Source organism: Octodon degus, unplaced genomic scaffold, assembly GCF_000260255.1.
Source record: "Octodon degus isolate 3935 unplaced genomic scaffold, OctDeg1.0 scaffold00181, whole genome shotgun sequence".
Classification (NCBI taxonomy): domain Eukaryota; kingdom Metazoa; phylum Chordata; class Mammalia; order Rodentia; family Octodontidae; genus Octodon; species Octodon degus.
In genome coordinates, this window is record NW_004524757.1 from 2,282,994 (window position 1) to 2,303,437 (window position 20,444).

General features: G+C 40.7%; 1 protein-coding gene across 2 annotated transcripts in view; it reads left to right on the forward strand.

Moving 5' to 3' along the window:
• The first annotated feature begins 45 nt into the window (after nt 1-45).
• Nucleotides 46-20,444, forward strand: part of Aff2 (AF4/FMR2 family member 2) — a 546,136-nt gene continuing 525,737 nt past the window's right edge. For both annotated transcript variants that reach the window (XM_023703816.1, XM_023703817.1), the window contains exon 1: nt 46-371. In XM_023703816.1, the coding sequence (XP_023559584.1) occupies nt 325-371 (47 nt within the window). In that variant the 5' untranslated portion in view covers nt 46-324. The remainder of the gene's footprint in view (nt 372-20,444) is intronic.

Sequence of the window (20,444 nt, forward strand, 5' to 3'; positions counted from 1 at the left end):
CTGCCAGGCGGGCGGCCCCTCCGGACGCGGCTCGCAGCTGCCGCCGCCGCAGCCTTGGGGCGCTGGGCAGTCTTGCAGCGAGCAGACTCGAGCGGGCGACCCGGCGCCTGCCCGCCCTGTGCCGCCTCCGCCCCCGCTCCAGAGCGCAGGACCAGGCACCTCCAGCGCCCGCCGCCGCTGCCAATGCGGCCCGGGCACTTTTAGCCAGACCGGAGGGCCAGAGAGCCAGGCTGCCCAGGGCAGCAAGCCCGCCGCGCCACCCGGAGCCGCGCGACCCGCAGCGAGCAGGGACTGACGCCCGCCAGCCACCTCCACCCGGCCGCTATGGATCTATTCGACTTTTTCAGGGACTGGGACTTGGAGCAGCAGTGGTAGGTGTTGATTTTTGCCTTCCCCTTTGATGAGTGGGGCCCCGATGGGGTCTGGGCTTTTCGCCTTTGTTAAAAGGAGCCTTAGCTGTCGCGGGGGGCACCCCAGGTGCCCTCACACTTGCTCTCGGTCACCCTTGGCCCCTGCCATAGTGACTCCTAGGTCGGGTGTCCGGGTGGGGGGAGGTGCGGAGATACTGAGAGATGCGGGCAGAAGCGTCGCTTTGCGCTCCAAGTCCGGAGAGTTGCATCTGGCCCGCATCAGATTCGGTGCCACCCACCTGGGGGCTCAGCTGCAAGACCTCCGTCCGGCTTTTCTCGCCAGCAGCTCTTGGGCACGGCCTCTTTTCGCCCTAGATGCTGACCGCCTGAAATGCCTCAACTTTCCAGGTGCCCGGGCTCAAGGAAAGGCAGCGGCTAGGTACCACTGAGCACCCTCCGCCGCCTGGGCGACCACTGCCCTCGCTGCCGACCCCTCCATCCCGGCGGGCGATGCATGGCGTGGCACACGCACCTTCCCCCAGGCCGGCCCAGCCCAAGTTCCCGGGCACTCCAGCGCCTAGCTGTGTTTTCGGGTACCACCGCGCGACGGACCCTGGCTTGGGGTCCGCTTCTGAGATTGGTTTTCAAGACTGAAGGTTTTTGAAGTCCGTTGCTCCGACTTCAATGCACATTTAATTACCGGCTAGACCCTCGTCGGCCTCCCACTGGGAGGCAGCTCTAGGTTTTCAAGAGACACACAAGGATTCAAAGGTTTAATCTGGTCTTCACAAAATATCCTGAACTTGACGTTCACAGATTTTAAAAGATGATGTAGAGGTGATTGGGAGCCAGAAAGTTGTTAACTCCTTGTGTGATACTCAGATGCGCATGCATAAATGCTGATACACCTATTAACTTTTTAAAAACTTCACCTCTACCATAACGTTATTGATTTTTATTTGTCTGAACATTTTAACGTATCAGTTTTCCTTACAGCCAAGGAATTAAATGGGGTGGTAGGGAGCGGCAGCAGCGCCTTAAAATTGCACTCTTGGCTCTAGTCCTTTTAAATGTAGTTAGAATAATCTAATCGATAGTACCCACCAACAGTGCGAAATCTTTTGCAATGTTCAACTACTAGCGGCAGCCTTGGCTATGAATGCTGTGCATTTTTATGAGGACTTCCCTTGGTGATGCGATATTTTAGACAATTTCTTTCTTTTAAAGAGGGCCATAGGCTTGGCCAATAGCTTCACGTGCCACTCATAGCTCCTTTAATTGCAAACCCAAAATAATCTGAATTTAAATATGTTTTATTTTACAGCAATTCCAGGTAAATCTTTGAAGCACAAATTACAGTGTATCAGTATTAATCTTCAAGGCATGTTTAAACCCATGCAGAGTTGTATGAGTTCTGCAGAAAGACTTAATGTTACATTAAAAATAATTATGCTGTGATTTAAAAGTAAATATAGCAATAAAATCATTGTTCAGTGAAATATCATGGTCCTGCACCAAACCTTTACTCTGCTTCACTAATTTATTTTGCAGACAACTGATAACCACAGCATTATTATTTGCATGCAATTTGCCTAATATGTTGCATAGATAAAATTATTAATTTGACAGACATTGTTATAACTGACTTCACATGGGGGGAATCCAAATGTAAACCACATACACAGTATCAGTTTTTACACATATTTATTGTGTTAATTCTAGTTTAATCTTACTCACATGCAGCTGAATATTTAAAGGAGGTGGGTTCTTTTATGTTTGATTTCTGGTCTTCTGGAAGATATGAGCCTTTTCCCTTCTGGGTGGCTATCTATTCTTAAAGAGAACCCCCAAGTGCTTTTTCCTCTGGAACTGTAACTGTGCCTTATCAGTTAAGGAGAATGTAGACTTGGACATTTGGTGGGTATAATGTAAAATACTGAGGAATTAGTGTATCAGGTATGCACAAATAAGCCTGCAGCTCCCTTCTGTGCAAATGATCCAGGACAATTTGTCCTTACTGTTCAACTGTGTCAGGCCAGCTTCGTTGTGCATCTATGTTTATGAACATTTTAATGTGGTTCTGCCTCTGTGTCTTGTACATGCAAGTAGAGAAAGAAACACAAATGTAACAATGGTGAGTGAACTGAAGAGCTTGACATTGTCTTCAATGGAAATCTGTATCTTTGAAACTCTCTTTGGTCATCGAGAGGATGGTGGTTACATATTCATTAGATGTTTACTGCCCTTCTCTGAGAGTAAGTAGCTGCTTGAAAGTGACTACATCCCTTCCCCTGAAACCCTCAGGAGGACCAAAGAGGGAAAGACCCCCTACAAAGTTAAGAAGCTCCTTTATGTTTACATTGAACCTATTCCTAATAGTCACTTGTAGAACAAGCCCGGAGCTTTCTCTAAGCCTAAGTGTTTGACAGTAAGTGAAACAAGACAGCTTCAAAACAAACTCCTTTTCCTAGACATAATGAACAAAGACAGTGGATACACTGCATACGTGTTATTTGCAAACACTGACCCTAGTAAACAAAAAAGTGCATGCACACTTACAAACACGCACGTTTGTTAGTGCAAATGCAAATGGGAAGAATAGGCGACGCATGACGCTGCAGTGTGCAGGTAGGTGCAGTATCTGGGAGTGCTCACACTCCTAATGGAGCATCTCCCTGGATTCACCAACTGCAAACATATCTTAATGGGTCATGCTCTGGTCTCGATTAAAGGGCCAGAGCTCAAATTCTTTAAGATTCCTAGATGAATGAGCAATGTTCACCTGAGTTTGAATTTAATATAAACCATTCTGTGAAGGCAAAGGAAGGCACAGATGTCTGTAATGCACCAGGGAGATGATTTGCTCTCAAAGAGAGAAAAAGGGGAAAGAAAAAAAAATCAAAGTTCATCATTTAAAACATTCAGTAGACTTGCCTATGGTCATCAAATAAATGAATTTGGAGGTGTGTGGAGATCACGTGGCTAGATTTTGGTGTGTTTACCAGCAAAGTCATTAATCCCTACCTAAGAGGGACAAAAAAACAAATTCAGACAGCCTACAAAGTATACAGGTTTCCAGTCTTGTAAGTAGTGCCCTCCAGTATTGATGAAGTATTGCTTTGTAACAGGCCAGGATTCTTTATGGGATGCTCATCTGTTTTATTTTTAATTAGGAAGGAGGGAAGGAAGGAAATACAAAAAGGGATAAATTCTTATAAATAAAAAAAGATGAAAAGAAAGCCACCATGATAGTAAAACCAAAATGCAAATAGTCCTAGGGAAAATGGTAGTTAAGTGATTGTGACAGTGGCCGGCTTCTCACTGCGAAAGACAGCATCAATTGTGTGTCGTTTTTATGTGATGTCTCACAAGTAGCCTAATTAGAGGGGACCTTGCAAAGGGGCAGTTATACAGGAAGAGACTTACACTCACGGGACTGTTACATAAATAGAAAGTTCAAAGGTCTGTGTGGGGCTGGCAAGGTTGAAAAGGGGCCATGTGCTGGCCAGGCTTCTCATCTTTGGGAGAAGCAGCCCCCAGGGGCTGCCCCGATAGCCTACACTGTCCCCAGTTTTCCTGGCCCTTGTTGGGAGCCAGGGAAGGAAGCTCTGCCCTCCAGACAAAAGTGAGCTGTGCTAGCTCCAACAGAGCCCAGCCCCTTACCGTACACAGAGGCAGCAACCCTGCTGCCCTCCGCCTGCCCCGGCACAGGTCTTCGCAGGCCTCCAGAGCTGCAGTCTGGTCATGCATGGGAGGGTGCGGGCAATAGAGGAAGCATAGTCTTGGCCAGTGTGGGGCCATTAAGACTGCAGTGTGTGTGCTAGGCTGGGGGTGGGGGTGCCATGGAGTCCTCTTTTCAATGGGGGCCCAGAGAGTCCGGGAATTTTTCCTTCCCTGCCCTCATTCATTTCTTTTCTTCTTTAATCCACTAAAATGGAGAAGGGCTATAGCCTGTCCTGCCCCCTCCCCAGGGACATAATGTATTTTTCAGTGTTTTAATATTCACTCAGCAAACAATTTTGGCTTGAGTTTCTTAAGGGGGATGCAGATATTAAGATGGTGAAATTATCTGGTGGTAAGGTCTCTATAATTCTTGAACAGCCCCCCCCCCAGAACAGTAAGGAATAAAAGCTACCTCAGTAAATCTTAAGACGCACATCTATTGGGCAAGGAAAAAAATTATCTCATGCTAGAAATCAGTTTAATGATACATGAATTGTTTTGCTAATGATTCAGTCAAGCATTTAACAACTTTAAAATATACAAATCAAGATCGAAAATGACTGCCTCAAAAATGAATCTGTCATTATAGACATAAATGAGATTCCAAACATTTAAGCATTTTGTAGGTGGATAAAATTATATTATATTTAAACATGCTAATTATTGTTGAATAAAAATGGTTGTAAATGTACTGAACCTTTATTTCATGCCCATTATTCTTACTATGATTCCTTCTCGCATACAGAATTTGCACATATTTAACATGATTTCAGAACTCTAAAACATCCAATAAAGTGACCATCTCTGGAATGACCCAGAAACTGTCATCCTCAGTGCATCTAACTGCAGGTCATTCCCCAAAGAGGGCGACCACTATGCACTTGATTAGCTTCTCAAGTAGACAAAACAACCGGCACAGTGATTACATTTCACTTTTAATTTTGTCTTTCTTTTTGTGATTACTACGGGATAAAGGGAGAGAGATTTTTAAAACTTGTTTACTGATAAATGGAAAGAAATATGTTGCTGATGAAAGAGCTCAAGACCACAAGTTGGAGGAACTGTTGGGAGGGGCTTGCACATACTCCGTCTGTGGTAGAACTCATTAACATCATTACCACTACCATAATTTCAGTATTAACTCTGTGCTCCAAGCTCTGGACTAAATGCTTCACATACTCAAACTCACTTTCAAGGACTTCATGACATACATCTTGGTATAATCTCTGTTTTTAGAGATTACTGCTACTAGGAAATCCAGTCCGCATTTCAGCCCAGATGGAGCTGACCTCAAGCCTGAACCATGAACCAAGGTCATTCTGATTCTGAGCTTTTGCAACATGTAGAACAATTTTCATATTCCATCTCCTTTCATTGTTGTGAGTTAGAATTGCAGCTGATATTCCCATTTTACAGATGAACAAACTCAACCCTCGAGACATTATGTGACCTGCCAAATATGCACAGCCTGTAGGTGGAGGGACTTAGTCAGAAATCCACATACAATATCCCCATTTCTACATCAGATACTTTGCCATCAAATCTCTGACTATTCTGTATTGCATGGGTCCTGGTATTTTGTTCTCAAAGAAACAAATGCATTAGCCTGCATATATCATACTTGTGAAAAAATAACCTGTGACCTTATAATATAATTGGACAGCTAAGGAATTCTGTGCTCTTGAAGAGAATAATTTATGTACTAATATAAACTCTCAATGCTTGCTTTTATGGAAGGCTTTTAATTAATATACCTGGATATAAGATGGATGCATGGATGGATGGATAGATGGATGAATGGATGGATGGATGGATAGATAGATAGATAGATAGATAGATAGATAGATAGATAGATATGAGAACTAAAGGGCTTGAGAGCTGCCTATTTAAATTTGTATGCTCATTCTTGAAGACTTGATATTTTCACATAAAGAAAACCATGGTACAATTTTCAGGTTGATTTGAAGCCTCAGATCTGGTGGTAAGAAGTTGGTAATGCATTTTGCCAAAGCTTTGTACTTTACCACATCTTTTATTTGAGCCAATCCTTATGCTAGCCCTGAGGTTTTGTCAAGATTGTTATTATTAGCTGCACTTTGTAGATGACTGAACTGAAGTTCATAAAGGTTGAATGACTTGCCTAAGTTGGGCACAGTAAGTTGACGGTCTTAGAATACTCTCTTCAGAGCACCATTGCACTTGCATTGAGTTATCTATGGATGCATGCCCACCTTGCTTCTAGTGAGTCATCTGCAGAGAACAGTCACATCAGATACCCAATTAACATCTGTTGATTGATATTAGAGTCAGACTTGGCTCAAAGACTATTCCATGCAAATGCACATATCTTTCAAAGAGAGCAGCTTAGTAGCTCATGGTGATAACATTGACCCTTGTGCCTGTATGTTAGTATTTCAATCATTTGCAATTACTTTCAGGTCTCTTACCAGTCTGATCTCATTTTGCAGGAAATAGTATGGAAAATGATGGCTACATGGGAAACTTGATAGGAAAAGACAGAAACAGAACTCATGCTCTTGAGTCCTGGGGATCGAACCACAGCAACCTGAGGCTGACTGCTTTGTTGAAGCAGCCACTTAAAGAGCTGAGCTAAGGGGCAGGCCCCCTCTATGGCTTCTTCTAAGATAGGGTTGGCACTGGGAAGAATAACAGAAAAGATGAACTTTAAAGGCACAGGGTTATAGGAATTAATAGACTGGCATTGTGTCTCAAAAGGAGAATGTTAAAGAAGAATGTGTGACAAAACTCTGAAGAAGAAATGAGTGATTGGAGGGTTGGGATTCCTCCAGCTTTCCTTGAGTTTCAGGCTTTATGACTTGTATTTCATCATGAGAAGGCTGTTTTTCTACTTAACTGTAGCAGATCCACACCATAAATTATCATGACTGTTAAACAAAGGTCCAGCACTGGGTTCTTCTAATGTTAGACTTTTATGTTGCACTTTAATGAAATTTCATATGCATTTTCAAAGCAAGGCACACTACACCGTGGAGAGGGTGATGCTCTGAACTGTTGAATTTATTTTAAAGTAAATCTTTTGGATGACCTTAGCTGCTAACATCTACCTACTTACTGAGCTGAGAAAAATTATCTGAGAGCTTAAATACAAAATGGCATGATTTAAGCAGAACTGACAATGGCAGTACAGCTAGAATCTGATTTTGATTATGGATTGCTTAGTTTATGGAATGCTATTTTTGAAATATACCTGTGCATTTTGCTTCATTTGAGAAAGAAAATCAGCTTGTGATTTAAGGTAGTTTGATTTGGTTCTTCAATAGGCCTGTGCTGGTATAAGAGGGCATAAAAGCCACACATTGGGGAATAAGCAAAGGAAGCAGGCTTTATTTTCATTACAAACTCAAAAATCACTCATCTGTTTATTTCCTTAATGTTCCTTTTGCTGGAAAAAAAGAAGAAAAAAAACACATTACTTCCATCCGATGAATGGTTTGTTTTGTTAGATTTCCAAATAATAATTCTTTGCATCGTCTGTCCTCCTCAGGGAAAACCAAATCTCAGGAGCAGGCACTGTTTCTCTTGGTGAGCTTTATTAAACTGAATTCCTTGAGTCAGAATTTTGTATTTTGCAGACATCTCTTGGAAATAGTATTGAAATGGTTTTCTGTATAAATAAAAAAATAAAACACTAATAGCGGCACTGAAATTGCAATCTAGACTTTAACAGTTTCTGGGAAAAGACATTCTCTATGAGTCTGAGGTTTTCTTAGTGTTTGGCTCCTAGAAGATTTGATCTAGCTAACCAGCAGAAGGACGGCGTTAGAAGGTCATTTTAACCTTCAGACTGTAGCAGCATGTACACGGTGACCTAACTATCTGTTGAACAATGTGAAATGTAATCACACAGGCTTTATTTCCCTCTCCAGGATGTCAGTGAACTAAATTTTTTTTTTTTTTAGCAAATTAATTTTCCAAAGGGACTGATTGTTTTCATGCCAGGTCGGCACAGCCACAGTGACTAAATTAGATTCAGCATGATGGATGTTTCTGATGAAGTGCCATAGCGAGGTCTCATCAATTAGCTATTATTTATTTGCTGGCAAAATGCTTGGCTCTGGTCCGTAAACATTAATCAATTCCTAGAACCTACTGATTCAAGGCTGGAGGAGCCCTTACGATAATCTGGCACAGTCTCCTCATTTTACAGATGAGGAGACTGAGGCATAGCCCGGGAAAATGGCTTGCTCTAGGAGAGTGACACTGAACCTCTGAGAGTTTTTGGTGCTACAAACAGCCTGCTGTGGCACACATGCCCTATGCTCACCAGCACTGCTCCAGCATCCAGTTGCTATACCGTTCAGTCACCTTTAGGGGGAGATAAAGGGAACATAAAGGATGACTTCCGGCCCTCTCAGGCTTGACAATAGAATACAGAATTACATTTGGGAAAATAATGTGGCACACAAAAAGTCATAAAACTGTCCATATATTTAGGGGGCCGGGGAGATGGCTCAGTGGAATAAGCGCTTCTCTGGCAAGCACAAGGGCCTGAGTTCAATCCCCGGTTCCGCCAAAAAAAAAAAAAAAAAAAAAGTGGCACAGACTACAAAGTGAAATAGGAATCCAGAGAGGAAGAGAGAGAAAGTGCGCTAGCACAGGTAGAACAATCCTTCTCAAGGCCCACGACTCTCTTTTAATGGTATTAGTGCAGTCCTCCAAAAGAATGGGAAGGCAGAAATTCACAGTACTTTGAAGACCTGGAGTATTCACCACTCAACGCGAGACAATTGACTTCGGACCCTGACTTACCTGATTTGACAGCAGCTCATATTCATCATGTGATTCCCAGAGTCATGTTTAACTGTGTGAGTGGCGTATCCTCCTTAACACTGACTGCTATCCACTGAGGGACAGCCACAACAATTTCAACAACTATTTTGACTGTCTGAGCTATGGAAGCATTTAAGCAAACATTATCCCACCCCGAAAAAAAATGAAAATGTGTTTTTTTCTGAAACAATTGAAGTAAATATTTGTTAATTGGCACAATTAGAGGTAACATAGCTTTTTTTCCAAAGAAGTATATGTTGTGCTTCTTGAGATGCACCCAATTTCTTGTTTCATTTACTCATTCTCCTTTTCTGAAAAGTAACTAACTCTTTTATTTGTTACACGTATACCAATATTTTATTGTATGCATTTCTTTTTCCTGAAAAATGAGTTGATCCTTTGGTACTATCTGATTGGTATTGACATCTGTGTTTATGGTTCGTTATTTAGCCACCAAATAATTCTTTGTTGGCTGTCCCATCTAGTGGCATCCTTTATCCTCCTCTAGCCCTCACACTTGCATACTCCAGCCCAGTCTGCTCTGATGTCTCTCATCTGCTCTTCCATACCATCCCGAGCAGCCTTCTGCCTGGGCTGCTCCATGTTTTCTCACTTCCGTGAACCCATGTTGTTGACAAGATTGTGAATGTCCTTCACTTCTGTCTTCCTGGTGCCTCGCCCAGGGAAATAAACTATGACACCAATTCAGAGTGTATTATTATTCAGGTATTCAATTCATTCAGTCACAATATCAGGTCTTCAAAATGTTAAGTCCAGGAGGTGAGAAGATATAATAATAATGATAAAATATAAAATAATGATTTTTTTATGGAATGGGCTCTAGATTTTGTCATCTGATTTCACTATTTGAAAGAGCAGGGAATTGGAAAAGAGGCATTCAACAAGTTCACCAAGGTCACACGGGTAGTATGTTGCAGAGCTAGAATTAATATATAGGCCATGTGAGTCCTTAGCTACTCAGCTAATCCATAATGATACCTTGAGATAGACACTGTCCTAGGACAAGCCCTGCTTGCTGTAGGGCTCTACAGAGGACTGGCCCAATGAGGCCTTTGCTATTCATTTTCCTTTGTGCAAGTCAACCTTTATTTTAAGTTCCTAACCAAAAATTAAGCATCACTGACAACATATCTGCTCCAACAAAAGACATATAATTTCTCTATTCTTTGATGCAAACAGCAGATTCAGTGCCTTGGAGATCGGTCTGTAAACTTGACCTTATGGTCTGCAAACTTGAACTCAATTTAAACTTGGTAAGAACTCAGCTCAGTGAGAGTAGCAGTTTTAGTTGGTTTTATCAACTTGTGCCTCTGCAGTGATTAGAACAAAGTGTGGAAGTAGATATTTAATTACTGTTTGTTGAATAGATAAATGGATTCTTATGAAGTGATCTGCTTCATTTTTGTTCTATCAGATTTGTGGAGGGATATCTCAGAGACACCAGAGTGAGGTCTAAGCAAACAGCTAGACTCATAATGGCAAGGAGTGTAGGCACAGGTAGTTGTCTCGCTTTGAGTTCAGTAGTTAATGCCCAGTGGGGTCACTAAACTTGCAAAAATTAAATTATGCACACCTTACTTGCCAGGAATCCAATTGAGAATTTAGAGTTGATGAGCAAAATCTCACCCAACAGTTCTAAATTTATCAGATTTGTTATTGTATAGATAGATAAATATATGTTTTCCTTGTCACAAGGGACATAGATTAGCATTTACCACAATATTTTAAGGGTAATTGTTCAGGCTTTTTAAAAAGCTGTCTTCATTCATTACTCGCACTGAGTTGAGGTTTTCATCTTGAATGAAGCTGAGGGTAAGAAGATACCTGTAACTTTTTATGAATACTTTTCTCCATCTCTTTATTTTGTTTCTGAGTCTCTTTATTCTTTTCAATTTTCATTGTTCCTGCTTTGGAAGCTAACCTAGGATTTGGGCTTCCTAACATATATTTTTAGACCAAACACACTGTCTATTTATGCCTCTGGAAGTTCAGATTACAATTTCATCCTAAGGATATGCAGAAAATTTCCCAAATATGTAGATTTTTTAAAACTCTGCCAAATATATTTCAATAAAGTAAAAGAACTCATGTATACATGGTGCTACGTCATATAATTTATAGACATGACCTCACTGACCAAGCCCCCTGAAGCACAGACACCCTCACCCCTGTGGAAAGAGCCGAGAACTGTATATTCCTGACTTTCCCAACGTCATGCAATTAGTAGCTGCTGAGCTTTGATTTAAAGTTAGGTTTTCTGAGCCCAAAGCCTGTGCTCTTTCTGCCACAACTTGCCTTCATAGAGAATTAGATGATAGCACAGTTTAATGGTAAGTTCAAAGTAATACAAGTCATCGTGGGGAAAAAAATCTCTAAATGTATTCTATTCTTTTCACGATGAGAAATGAAGGTCCAGGAGACAGGCAGAAAAAAAAATGATGAAAACATCTAGGAAATTCCAGTGACTATAAAACACTCAGTTGTCCAAATTAGTCAGACATTGGCTACATACTAGGAGGGCCAGTACAGTATGTACCTGATGGATTTATAAGAAATTTAGTCTTAATCAGAAACCGAGAATAGCTAAGTATTAAAGATCTAGAAAAAGCAAACCCCAAGAGTCATGACAGATCTTTGAAAAATCAATAGTTAAATGTTTACTGTATCCCTTTTGCTACAAATAAGCTTTTTGGCCATTTAATTTTGAGGTTCTGTAACAGTTTAAACTTTAACAGCAGAAATATATTCAGTCTGCAAAGGTTAAAACTCCACACAAAAATAATGAGAACCACTTCTGTTGGGTTTTTGTTAGTATCTGAGCCAGAAATTACAACGAACTGCTATTGTACACTCTAACGCCAATTGAGAAATGATACACATGACCCATTTCTACCATACAGGCTTTAGTAAATAACTTTAGTGGTTCCTATATCTTGAACAAAGAATAAAGATTTGATAAACTTAATTCAAAAGGCCTTAAAAGTTAAAGTGAATTCTAAAGGTGGATTAATAGTAAATGATGACAGCTGAACCAGTATTACTTCAGTTGATTAATTTTTAAGTCTTCTGGTCAATGATTTTAACCAACAGCTATGCATAGGAGAATCCTAATGGGATCTGTCTATTAAAATTACATAAAGTAGGACATTTGATTTATTTCAGAGTTTTTCAAAGCTCAATTTTAACTTCATAAAAATAATGCATTAGTCACCCAGGATAAATGACACATTGAATAAAGTTTTGATTTTTGTCTGCTTCTCATAATGTGATTTAGAAAAGGATTACACCTGTCTTCATAGTTTATTCTACACCAAGTATTTGTAATTAGAATAGGAAGTTTAGGCCTCCTGTGTTCTATCTCATTAGATGACACCAGGCCACTTAGCAAGGAAGGCCTCTGGGATTCTTGAGCTTTATTCAAGGAAGGTTCTACTCTGCCTTGAGTGTACTATTAAGAACTACCAACCACCATATTTATGGTGAGGTAGATGGAAAGTTTAAGGGAATTTTGGAGGTGTGTGGTTAAACACAGAGTGTATACTGTTATGAAACAAAACTACTAAATTAGCAAAAAACCACTCAAATTCACTAAAACAAGGCAAAATGTAACTTGGCCTAGGCTCCAGTTGAGTGCATAATTCCTTTACCCTTGACCCAAAGGTGTGGGGGAGACTTTTTGTACTGTGAAAGCAACAAGGGCTGCGCTAGGACTGTGTATCTTGCTCTGCCTTACAGGGTCACCCCAAAATACAAGTGCAATGTTGAGGTCCTCACTGAGTTCTCCACTCTGATCATCATTATTTCTGTCTTTCAATAGGAGGCTCATTGACTTAATGGAAGGTGGAAAAGTGAGTTGGTCCAGAAGCTTCATAACTTGTCTGGTCTGCACTTGCTTAGCAAAATTAGAAAAAAGGGGAGGTCTTAAATTCATGGCTGGCTGAAACTATGTGGGTTTATGTTTTTAAGATGTTAAAAAAAACCCACAACCATGAGAAAGTTCATAGAACTCCACAGACATCACAAAACTCATAAAACCTAAGGTAAATGATGAAGTACGGAGTAAGTTGCCTTAAATTGAACATAATCATAAAAATCCAAAGAAAAGCAATATATTTTGCAAAATTTATGAGAGTGTTTTTTGGGGGCAGAGTTTGCAAAGCTCGACAACCTTGATGCATCTGGCTTGGCACATTGCTGTTTGTAATGAGAACCTTATGGGGTGCTGAACCTTGGTTTTCTTAGGCAGAGCCTGCTCCCCAAAGGCATCATAAATGATACACAAGTCAGAAACTTCATGGTTCATGGCATTTCTCTAAGATATTTTAGTTAAGCCGCCCTGCCTAGCTATAGTGACAGAAGATGGGAAAAGGTCCTGGTCATAAATCCTCATTGAACTTGAATTAATTAACATTCTTATTCTTATTATTTTGCTGGTGCTTATAGGAACTAGAAAGAGGAAGACATATGTGTGCACATCTTCGTTTCACAGTAGCAACAGCGAGAAAATCACAGAGGTGTAAACATCAGTAACAAAAAGTTGAATGAATACAGAGACAAGATGTGAAGAAAAAGTGCAGTGCCAACGTTGACTTTTTCTAGGTGTCTTATTCTGACTTACCTCCTTTTGTTTCTTTGCTCTGCCGCATGCTGTGAAAATTTGGAATTGACCACAATCTCGCTAGTGAATTCAAGCTTTGGTAGGCCTGGCAGGGTGTGATGGAGGGGGGTTAGGTGAGAAAATGGACAATAGTAAATGCGTGTTTGTTCTCACTCTTTCTAGAACCTGGATTTCCTGAATAGAGTTCTAATGGGCTTTACGTTCAAAGAAAGAGTTCCAATGATGGTGTTGCATTTTGGTGCCGAGGGGTGAGGTAGGGAAATTTCCAAGTTGAGCTGGTCTATACAATCTGGAGTCTTTAATGTGTTGCAGCTGCTTCCCACTGAACACAGTTCAGTGGCTACAGCAACCTTTGGGGACAAGCCTTGCTGTTATTTCTAAGTACACAGTCCTCCCTTCTGTCACCTACCCTCCTCTTTCACTATCTTGCAAATTGCTATCGTTTATTCCTGGAAATAGCTTAGCAGTTACTATTTTACTCTTTCCTTGGATAAATCTAACAACATTTGGGAAAAGACAGCCAGACATGAATGTAATTGCCCTTTTTCATTGTCTTAATGATATCTGCTACATCTGATAAATTTTCAGATTTAATGATGTAGGGTAATTATGGTAGTGTTTTGAAAAGAAAAAAAAAAGGAAAAAAAAAAGCAAACAAGCAACAACAACAAAAAAAAAGCCCTCACTGCATTCTTTGGAGCCATTTCACTATTTTTTCCTAAAACATTTCATGAGGAAAATGTTGAAAAGATTGTAGTGAGCAAGGCAGCCTACACTGAATTACTGAGGAGATTGAACAAAATGAAACAGCATTTTAGAGGAAAAATAAGCACTTTTTTTACCTTTCACAAGTTTATTTTGAGAAGATAATAAACAAATTGCTCTGTTTCCTCACTGGGGAAAAAAGGGAAATAACATATTCAGGAGACAGCAGCCTTTAATATCTTGCAAGCTGTTTCAATGTATTCCAAATTTCTGGTCCAAAACTGTTGAAGCTCGTGTTGATTTATAATACATCAGTTTTAAGACTCCAAGGCAGCATCTTAAATTCAAAATTTTAAATTATAAGACCTTAATTTTTCAGTCAGTAGAAAGACACTGGCTATTTACTCATTTAGCTTTGGCAAACTGAACCATGCCTGTTTAGATTTGCAGTGTTTAACAGCAAGAATACATTTTTATAAGGAGACAAAGGATGACCAAGGCTTCTTAGCATCAGTTACTGATTCTTTGAATTCTTCTACTGTGCATTAACAGGAGAATCCATTGCTTCCATTTTTGAATGATGAGAATCTAAAACTGAATATAAAACTCACAAATGCTACAAAGATCTGAGACAGAGTATGATCAATTTTCATGATTCAACGTGAATTAGTTTTAATGATGTGCAGGAGCAAGAATAAATGTAGCCATGGCTCCGAGCTCACATAATGGGTGGTGAGAGAAAAGAGTAGCCCATTAGTTCTTGGGACAGTGGCTCAGCAGCCAATACCAGCATCCATGCAGGTCCTGAGGGAGACTCAAGACTAGGTCAACCCCTTGCTCAGTGTCCCCAGCAGAGATCTGTCACTCGGCTTCTGCCAGTCCCCATAGAGGAAGGGAATGAAACTTGCCTCTCAGGGTAGCTGTTTTCTTTCCATTTGGGCAATTCTGAAATTAATTCCATTGTTCCAGAGCAAGAATTCAAGTCATTGAGTTATTATACCTTAATTTTCAACTAAATGGAAAGATACTGGAAATTCTAGTGGTTTTGCTTCAGTAAATTAAGCCTTACTTTTTATATTTCCAGTGTTTAACAGTAAGACAAAATTTTTATGAATAAACAAACGATGCACAAGCCTTCTTCAATTCAGTATGGGCACAAACAGGAGAAATAGGGCTCATAGTGAGCCACATTTTTCACAATGATGATGTATCTTGAGACCACAATGTTCATTGAAATAATTCCAACAATGTAAGTGGAACTGTCATGATTAATTTTATAAGAGATACCCAAAATATAAACAAAGATCAAAATAAAAGATAAATGATAAGAACCAGGGAGATAGATCTTTTGCAAAAAGGGAAGGGGGACCAAGAGATGAAGGGAAGGGGAGAGAGGAAGAGGATGAAAAAGAATGAAGATCTGGACACATACCTGCTCCCCACAAGGAAAGTAATGATTATGCACTGCATATCTGTCCTAATAAAAACTAAAAGCGAAAAAGATGGGACTTGCAGCTCCTGGCGGCAGTGTTGCCCTGCAAACACCATTGAGCTGTGTGAGTCCTTCATTTCGTATGCCACACCCCTCCAGGTCTGAGGGCAGCTCTCATGCGTTTGCTGTATTCTCATTCTCAGGGTGCAGTGCTCCCACTACTGCAGAGACTCAGGGCACCCTGTGAAGAAATGCAGGTGGGGGTGGTTGCACCCTGAAGGCTTTCGCTCTATTTTCCAGTTGGGTGGAGCAGGGAGAGCCTCTCTACCTCCTACATATAAAGTGGCTCAGGAGAACAGGGGCTGAGAAACACATCCTCAATCGCCTTCCCCCAGGGATGCCTCCCTCTGGATATCCTCTCCTGTAATTGCCACAGTATGAGAGCCCCAAAGGATAAAAAGCCTACCAGGAAAACTTCCAGAAGGAATAAAGTAACTAATGTTGAACCCTGGTGCCTCCTGAGAAATGGTATGCATCTCTCAGGGTTGCCCTATTGGCATACACTTGGTTTGTGGCAGTGGCCCCCAGAGTTGAGCAATTGCGGCACACCAGACACTCATTTAGTGCTTCCCATACACAAACTGTTCAACCTTCCGGTAAGACTGGGAGACAGTAGACCAGCTCATTATTGCCACTTTCTGCTGTGGAGATGAGGCCCGGAGAGGCTGTCATTTGCTCATGGTCATGTAGGTAGGCAGTAGCAAAGCAAGGCTTTGAATCCTGGCACTATAACACTGCACTGTGGATTGGGTCTGAGTACCATAGCTCTCTGGCACTCTGACCTTCAGTCACAGAAGTCTCCTTGAAGTCTGTGTGGCAGCTGAACTTCCAGCTTCGAGATGAATGAAAGCTTCAGTGTGGCTCCTGAAGAGGGCACGGGCTATTCTTTGTTTTTTCCATTCAACTATATTGTGGGTGTCTACCGTAGGCAGACTAGAGCCATCATTGTGACCATTGCAATAATGGCTCCTAGAATCAGCTTATATGTACTGTAAAGTAGCAGGAAAGTCAACCATAAATGTCCAGCAGTTTTCTAAGGTGACCAAGGTGGTATCTGAAGATGCTCCTGGTTCCAGGGAGGAGGGCACTTTAAGATGACAAAACAGATATCCCTTGCCCAGTCTACCAAGCTTGTCCTTCAGCACCACTACCCTGGTTGATTCATGTTGGAGATTTATGTGAATGAGATCAGCGTGAGAAAAAGAATTGGTCAGAGCCACAGCACACCATTTCCAAAGATGCTATTTGGAAAGGGCTGGAGTCATCAATCATATGTTGAAATGCATGGCACAGGGCATCTGGCTTTCTTTTGTGGCTGCCAGGAGACAAGACTGATCCAATGCTGCCTTGAACGATTTTTTCAGTGTCTAGTACTCATTTTGTTCAGTTATTGCATAAGGAGGCTCTTAATCTATGACATTATACCACGCTGCTGGGTTGTTTACTGCAGACTTTTGATCATTACTCAACAAGTCATTTCCTGGACTGAAGTACTGAAGAGTTATCATAAAGCCCTAACTTCAGTTGTATAATATTGGTTCTTTAGGCCTAAGGGACTGTTTTCTTCCAGAGATCTACCTTGCCTGTGAGTGTAGGTGACAGGTGAGAGATTTTGTGTTGAGTAGTTTGTTGTATTCCATTGAGCAGTTTACTGCTGCATTTGCAATATTTTATTGGCATAATGTCCCTCTTCTTTAGGAGAAGTTGTACATGGCCACACTTCACTTTGTAACTGACAAATATGACCTTTATAATCCCATAACCTCTGTGTTCTGCCCTGGCAGTGTCTTGACTTGGAGAGAAAAGGAAAGGGTAATTCCAGATATTTGATCACTTTCCACGTGTGTGGAGGTTGCCTGGGAGAGGATTATGGATGTCTTTTGTTTAAGCAAGGACTGTTTAACCCTATCAGGAATGTTGTAGATGGGATTGCAACACTAGATAAAGGTTTGACTAGATGATTTTGGAGGTCATTACAGCTGCTGAGTTTTTAACGATGCTTTAAAGTTCTTTCAGAGAAAAACTGTGATATAGACTTTATTGGTTATGCAAGTCAAGCCTGAAATTTGTCAGAAGATAATGCTCCAATCAAGTCATATTAAATTCACTTTAAATTTTATAAATGAATGGCTTCCACTAATTTGCTTGTTGGAGGAAAAGCTCAAGGGGGAGGCCAAGGAGAGGATTTTTGCAGAGTAAGATGCAACAAGCAACAAAAAGAACATCCCAGTTCCAAAATGTAACCTTTTTTTCAATACTTAGAAAGATTGCCAAAAAAAAAAAAAAAAAAAAAAAGATTGCCATTGACTGACCTATATCTAGTCCTCTTTTTTGGCTCATTTGTGAGTTCAGCAAATGGAACCTATTAATTACTATTGCTTCCTATTGGCATTTTAATGGGAACTTATATAAATAGAGGCAGTGAAGCTAGTCACAGTTCCCCAAGCTTCCTCATGCTTGTGTTCTGGACTTAACAGAGGGACCCTTCCCCCACTAGGTTATTGGCCTGCCTGTTGCCAAGGTCAATTAACTGTTCTCCATGTCAGAAGGGAGATGGAAACATTCTCGCAGTGGAGATTGTACATTTAGCACCCTCTTATCTACTCATTTTTTGTGTGTTTTCTATGTAAAAAAAAAAAAAAACCTAAGCATGTTATTCTTTGTTCCGAACATCTTGAAATAAATATTACAGTCTTTAAACACATTTTTAGGGAAATCACTTACAGCAATTTTTGGTTCAGTTGGGTTGGTAGTAAACGTCTCCCACTCATGTAGACAGGAGAATAATACAGAGTGGAGGAAAAGACAAATGAAAACAAAACACAACAAGAGCTTAAACTTTCAAAGAAGAGTTTAAACTGTTCCTCATGTCTGTGCATTAGAGCACATACTGTGCATGTGGCATTAGTTAATGATTTTAGACATGGCCACATAATATATGTACATACATATATATGTCTGTATATGCACATGTACATATACACAGGGGTATATCGCCACATGTACATACACATATAAAATACATACACAAAAGTTACTTTTAGGTTCTAAGCTTTTGTGAAACTTAAATTCTCAAGGTATAGTGTCTTGATACTCTGTCCTACCTCTCCTCTGCCCTCTCTATACAAATAACCTTTTTTACTGTTAACTTTTTTTGTCTGGTTGTGAGCTGTTTTGTCTAAACAAATTATGTCATTATTTTATCTTAAACATTCCTTTTTTCTAGAATAAAATAATCAATGCCAGCTGCCCTGAACATTTGGGCATTTAAAGGAAAAAATCAAATAAAAGCAGCTTACATGTGAGTTGCTTCAAAGTGGGGACTTTAACTATCTAACATTTTTAAAAACCTATAAAATGCCCCAAATGGACACACCCAGCTGTCTTCTGGGCTGGCTGCTCCTCTAGATCTCTTTGCAAATGCTTTTGCATTCAGCAAAACCCTAAATACGTATTGCCTCAAGCCCTTTTTCCCTCTTTAATTTTGAGACCCCTGTGTACTTGGAGGGAAATGCAAACCATGTGTTTCTGTTTCATTTACACGTAACTCATCAAAATGTTGTTTTTAAAAAGCCATTTGATGTTCTAGAAGCTTTTGTTCAGTTTTAAAAATAAGCTTTTAAAAACCCTTCCCCATCTTCCTCATTCCTGCTTCCTATCAGAAAGTCAGATTCTGCTGTGGGTAAACACACCAAAATGCCCAACAGGGCTGAATTGAGTTCTGCTCTTAATTGCTTAGGCAGAATGTGCCAGAGGGCCCGAGGGACAGCAAGTGGCAGGCACCGGATCCCCATGATTCCATGTGGGCCCAAGTGAGCTGCCAGGCCAGGCCTTCCTGGTCTGTTTAGCATAGGTTCAGCTTGTTTTGGATGCAACAGAAAGAATTCCCCAATCAGTTTAAGTGAAACAAAGAATTGCCTCCTGTTAACCAGAACTTTCATTGAATTCTTCACAGAAGAAAGAAGTTTGTCCTAACTTGCTGTATGAAAGAACACATCTGAAAGTGAAAGTAAGAGCCAGACTTCCCCATGCCTTTTAGTTTAAATATTAAAACTGGTAAAAATGTCAATCACGTTGTCTACAGTTACTTTTTCCCTATTTGATAATCACTTTGGTAGACAGCAATCAGCAACAGTTTTGACTAATTTCTTTCATTGTGGCTGGTGGCTCTGGCCTCTTTCCGAAAGTAATTTGTTTATGGTTAGGATTCCAAAGGCCTCTGACAGCCCCATTTTATAATGACCCAAACAGCGCCCCTGAGAAGAAGTCTTTGTGTGGAAGTCAAACAGTTTAGTGGAGCATAAAGACAGCAGACAGTGCTAAGACCAGCATGGCCATTTATCAGTGCCCGGCCTAGTAGGCCGGGAAAATGAACTAGGAATAGCAACTCCCCTCAGCCTGCCTTCTCCTCCCTGGGGTTTGGCTTGAGAAAGGCAGGGCTTCAGAGAGGCAGGCAGATGAATGTGTCAGTGATCACTGGGTGTCTTCCAAAGGGAGCTGCAGATGGGTCACTGTGACAACAGAAAGGGCTGCTCAATTACCAACTCAGAGTGGCCTCTAGTGATTATTTGAATTCAAGATACATTCAAGTTTAACTTACAATAGTCCCATGAGCTGAAAAGAAGCACAAAATACTTTGGCCTTGCTCTTACCAAGACCTCTGGTTAAAAAATAGTATATGTAGCTTTGGTAATTAGTACTGAACCAATATTTATGTTAGATT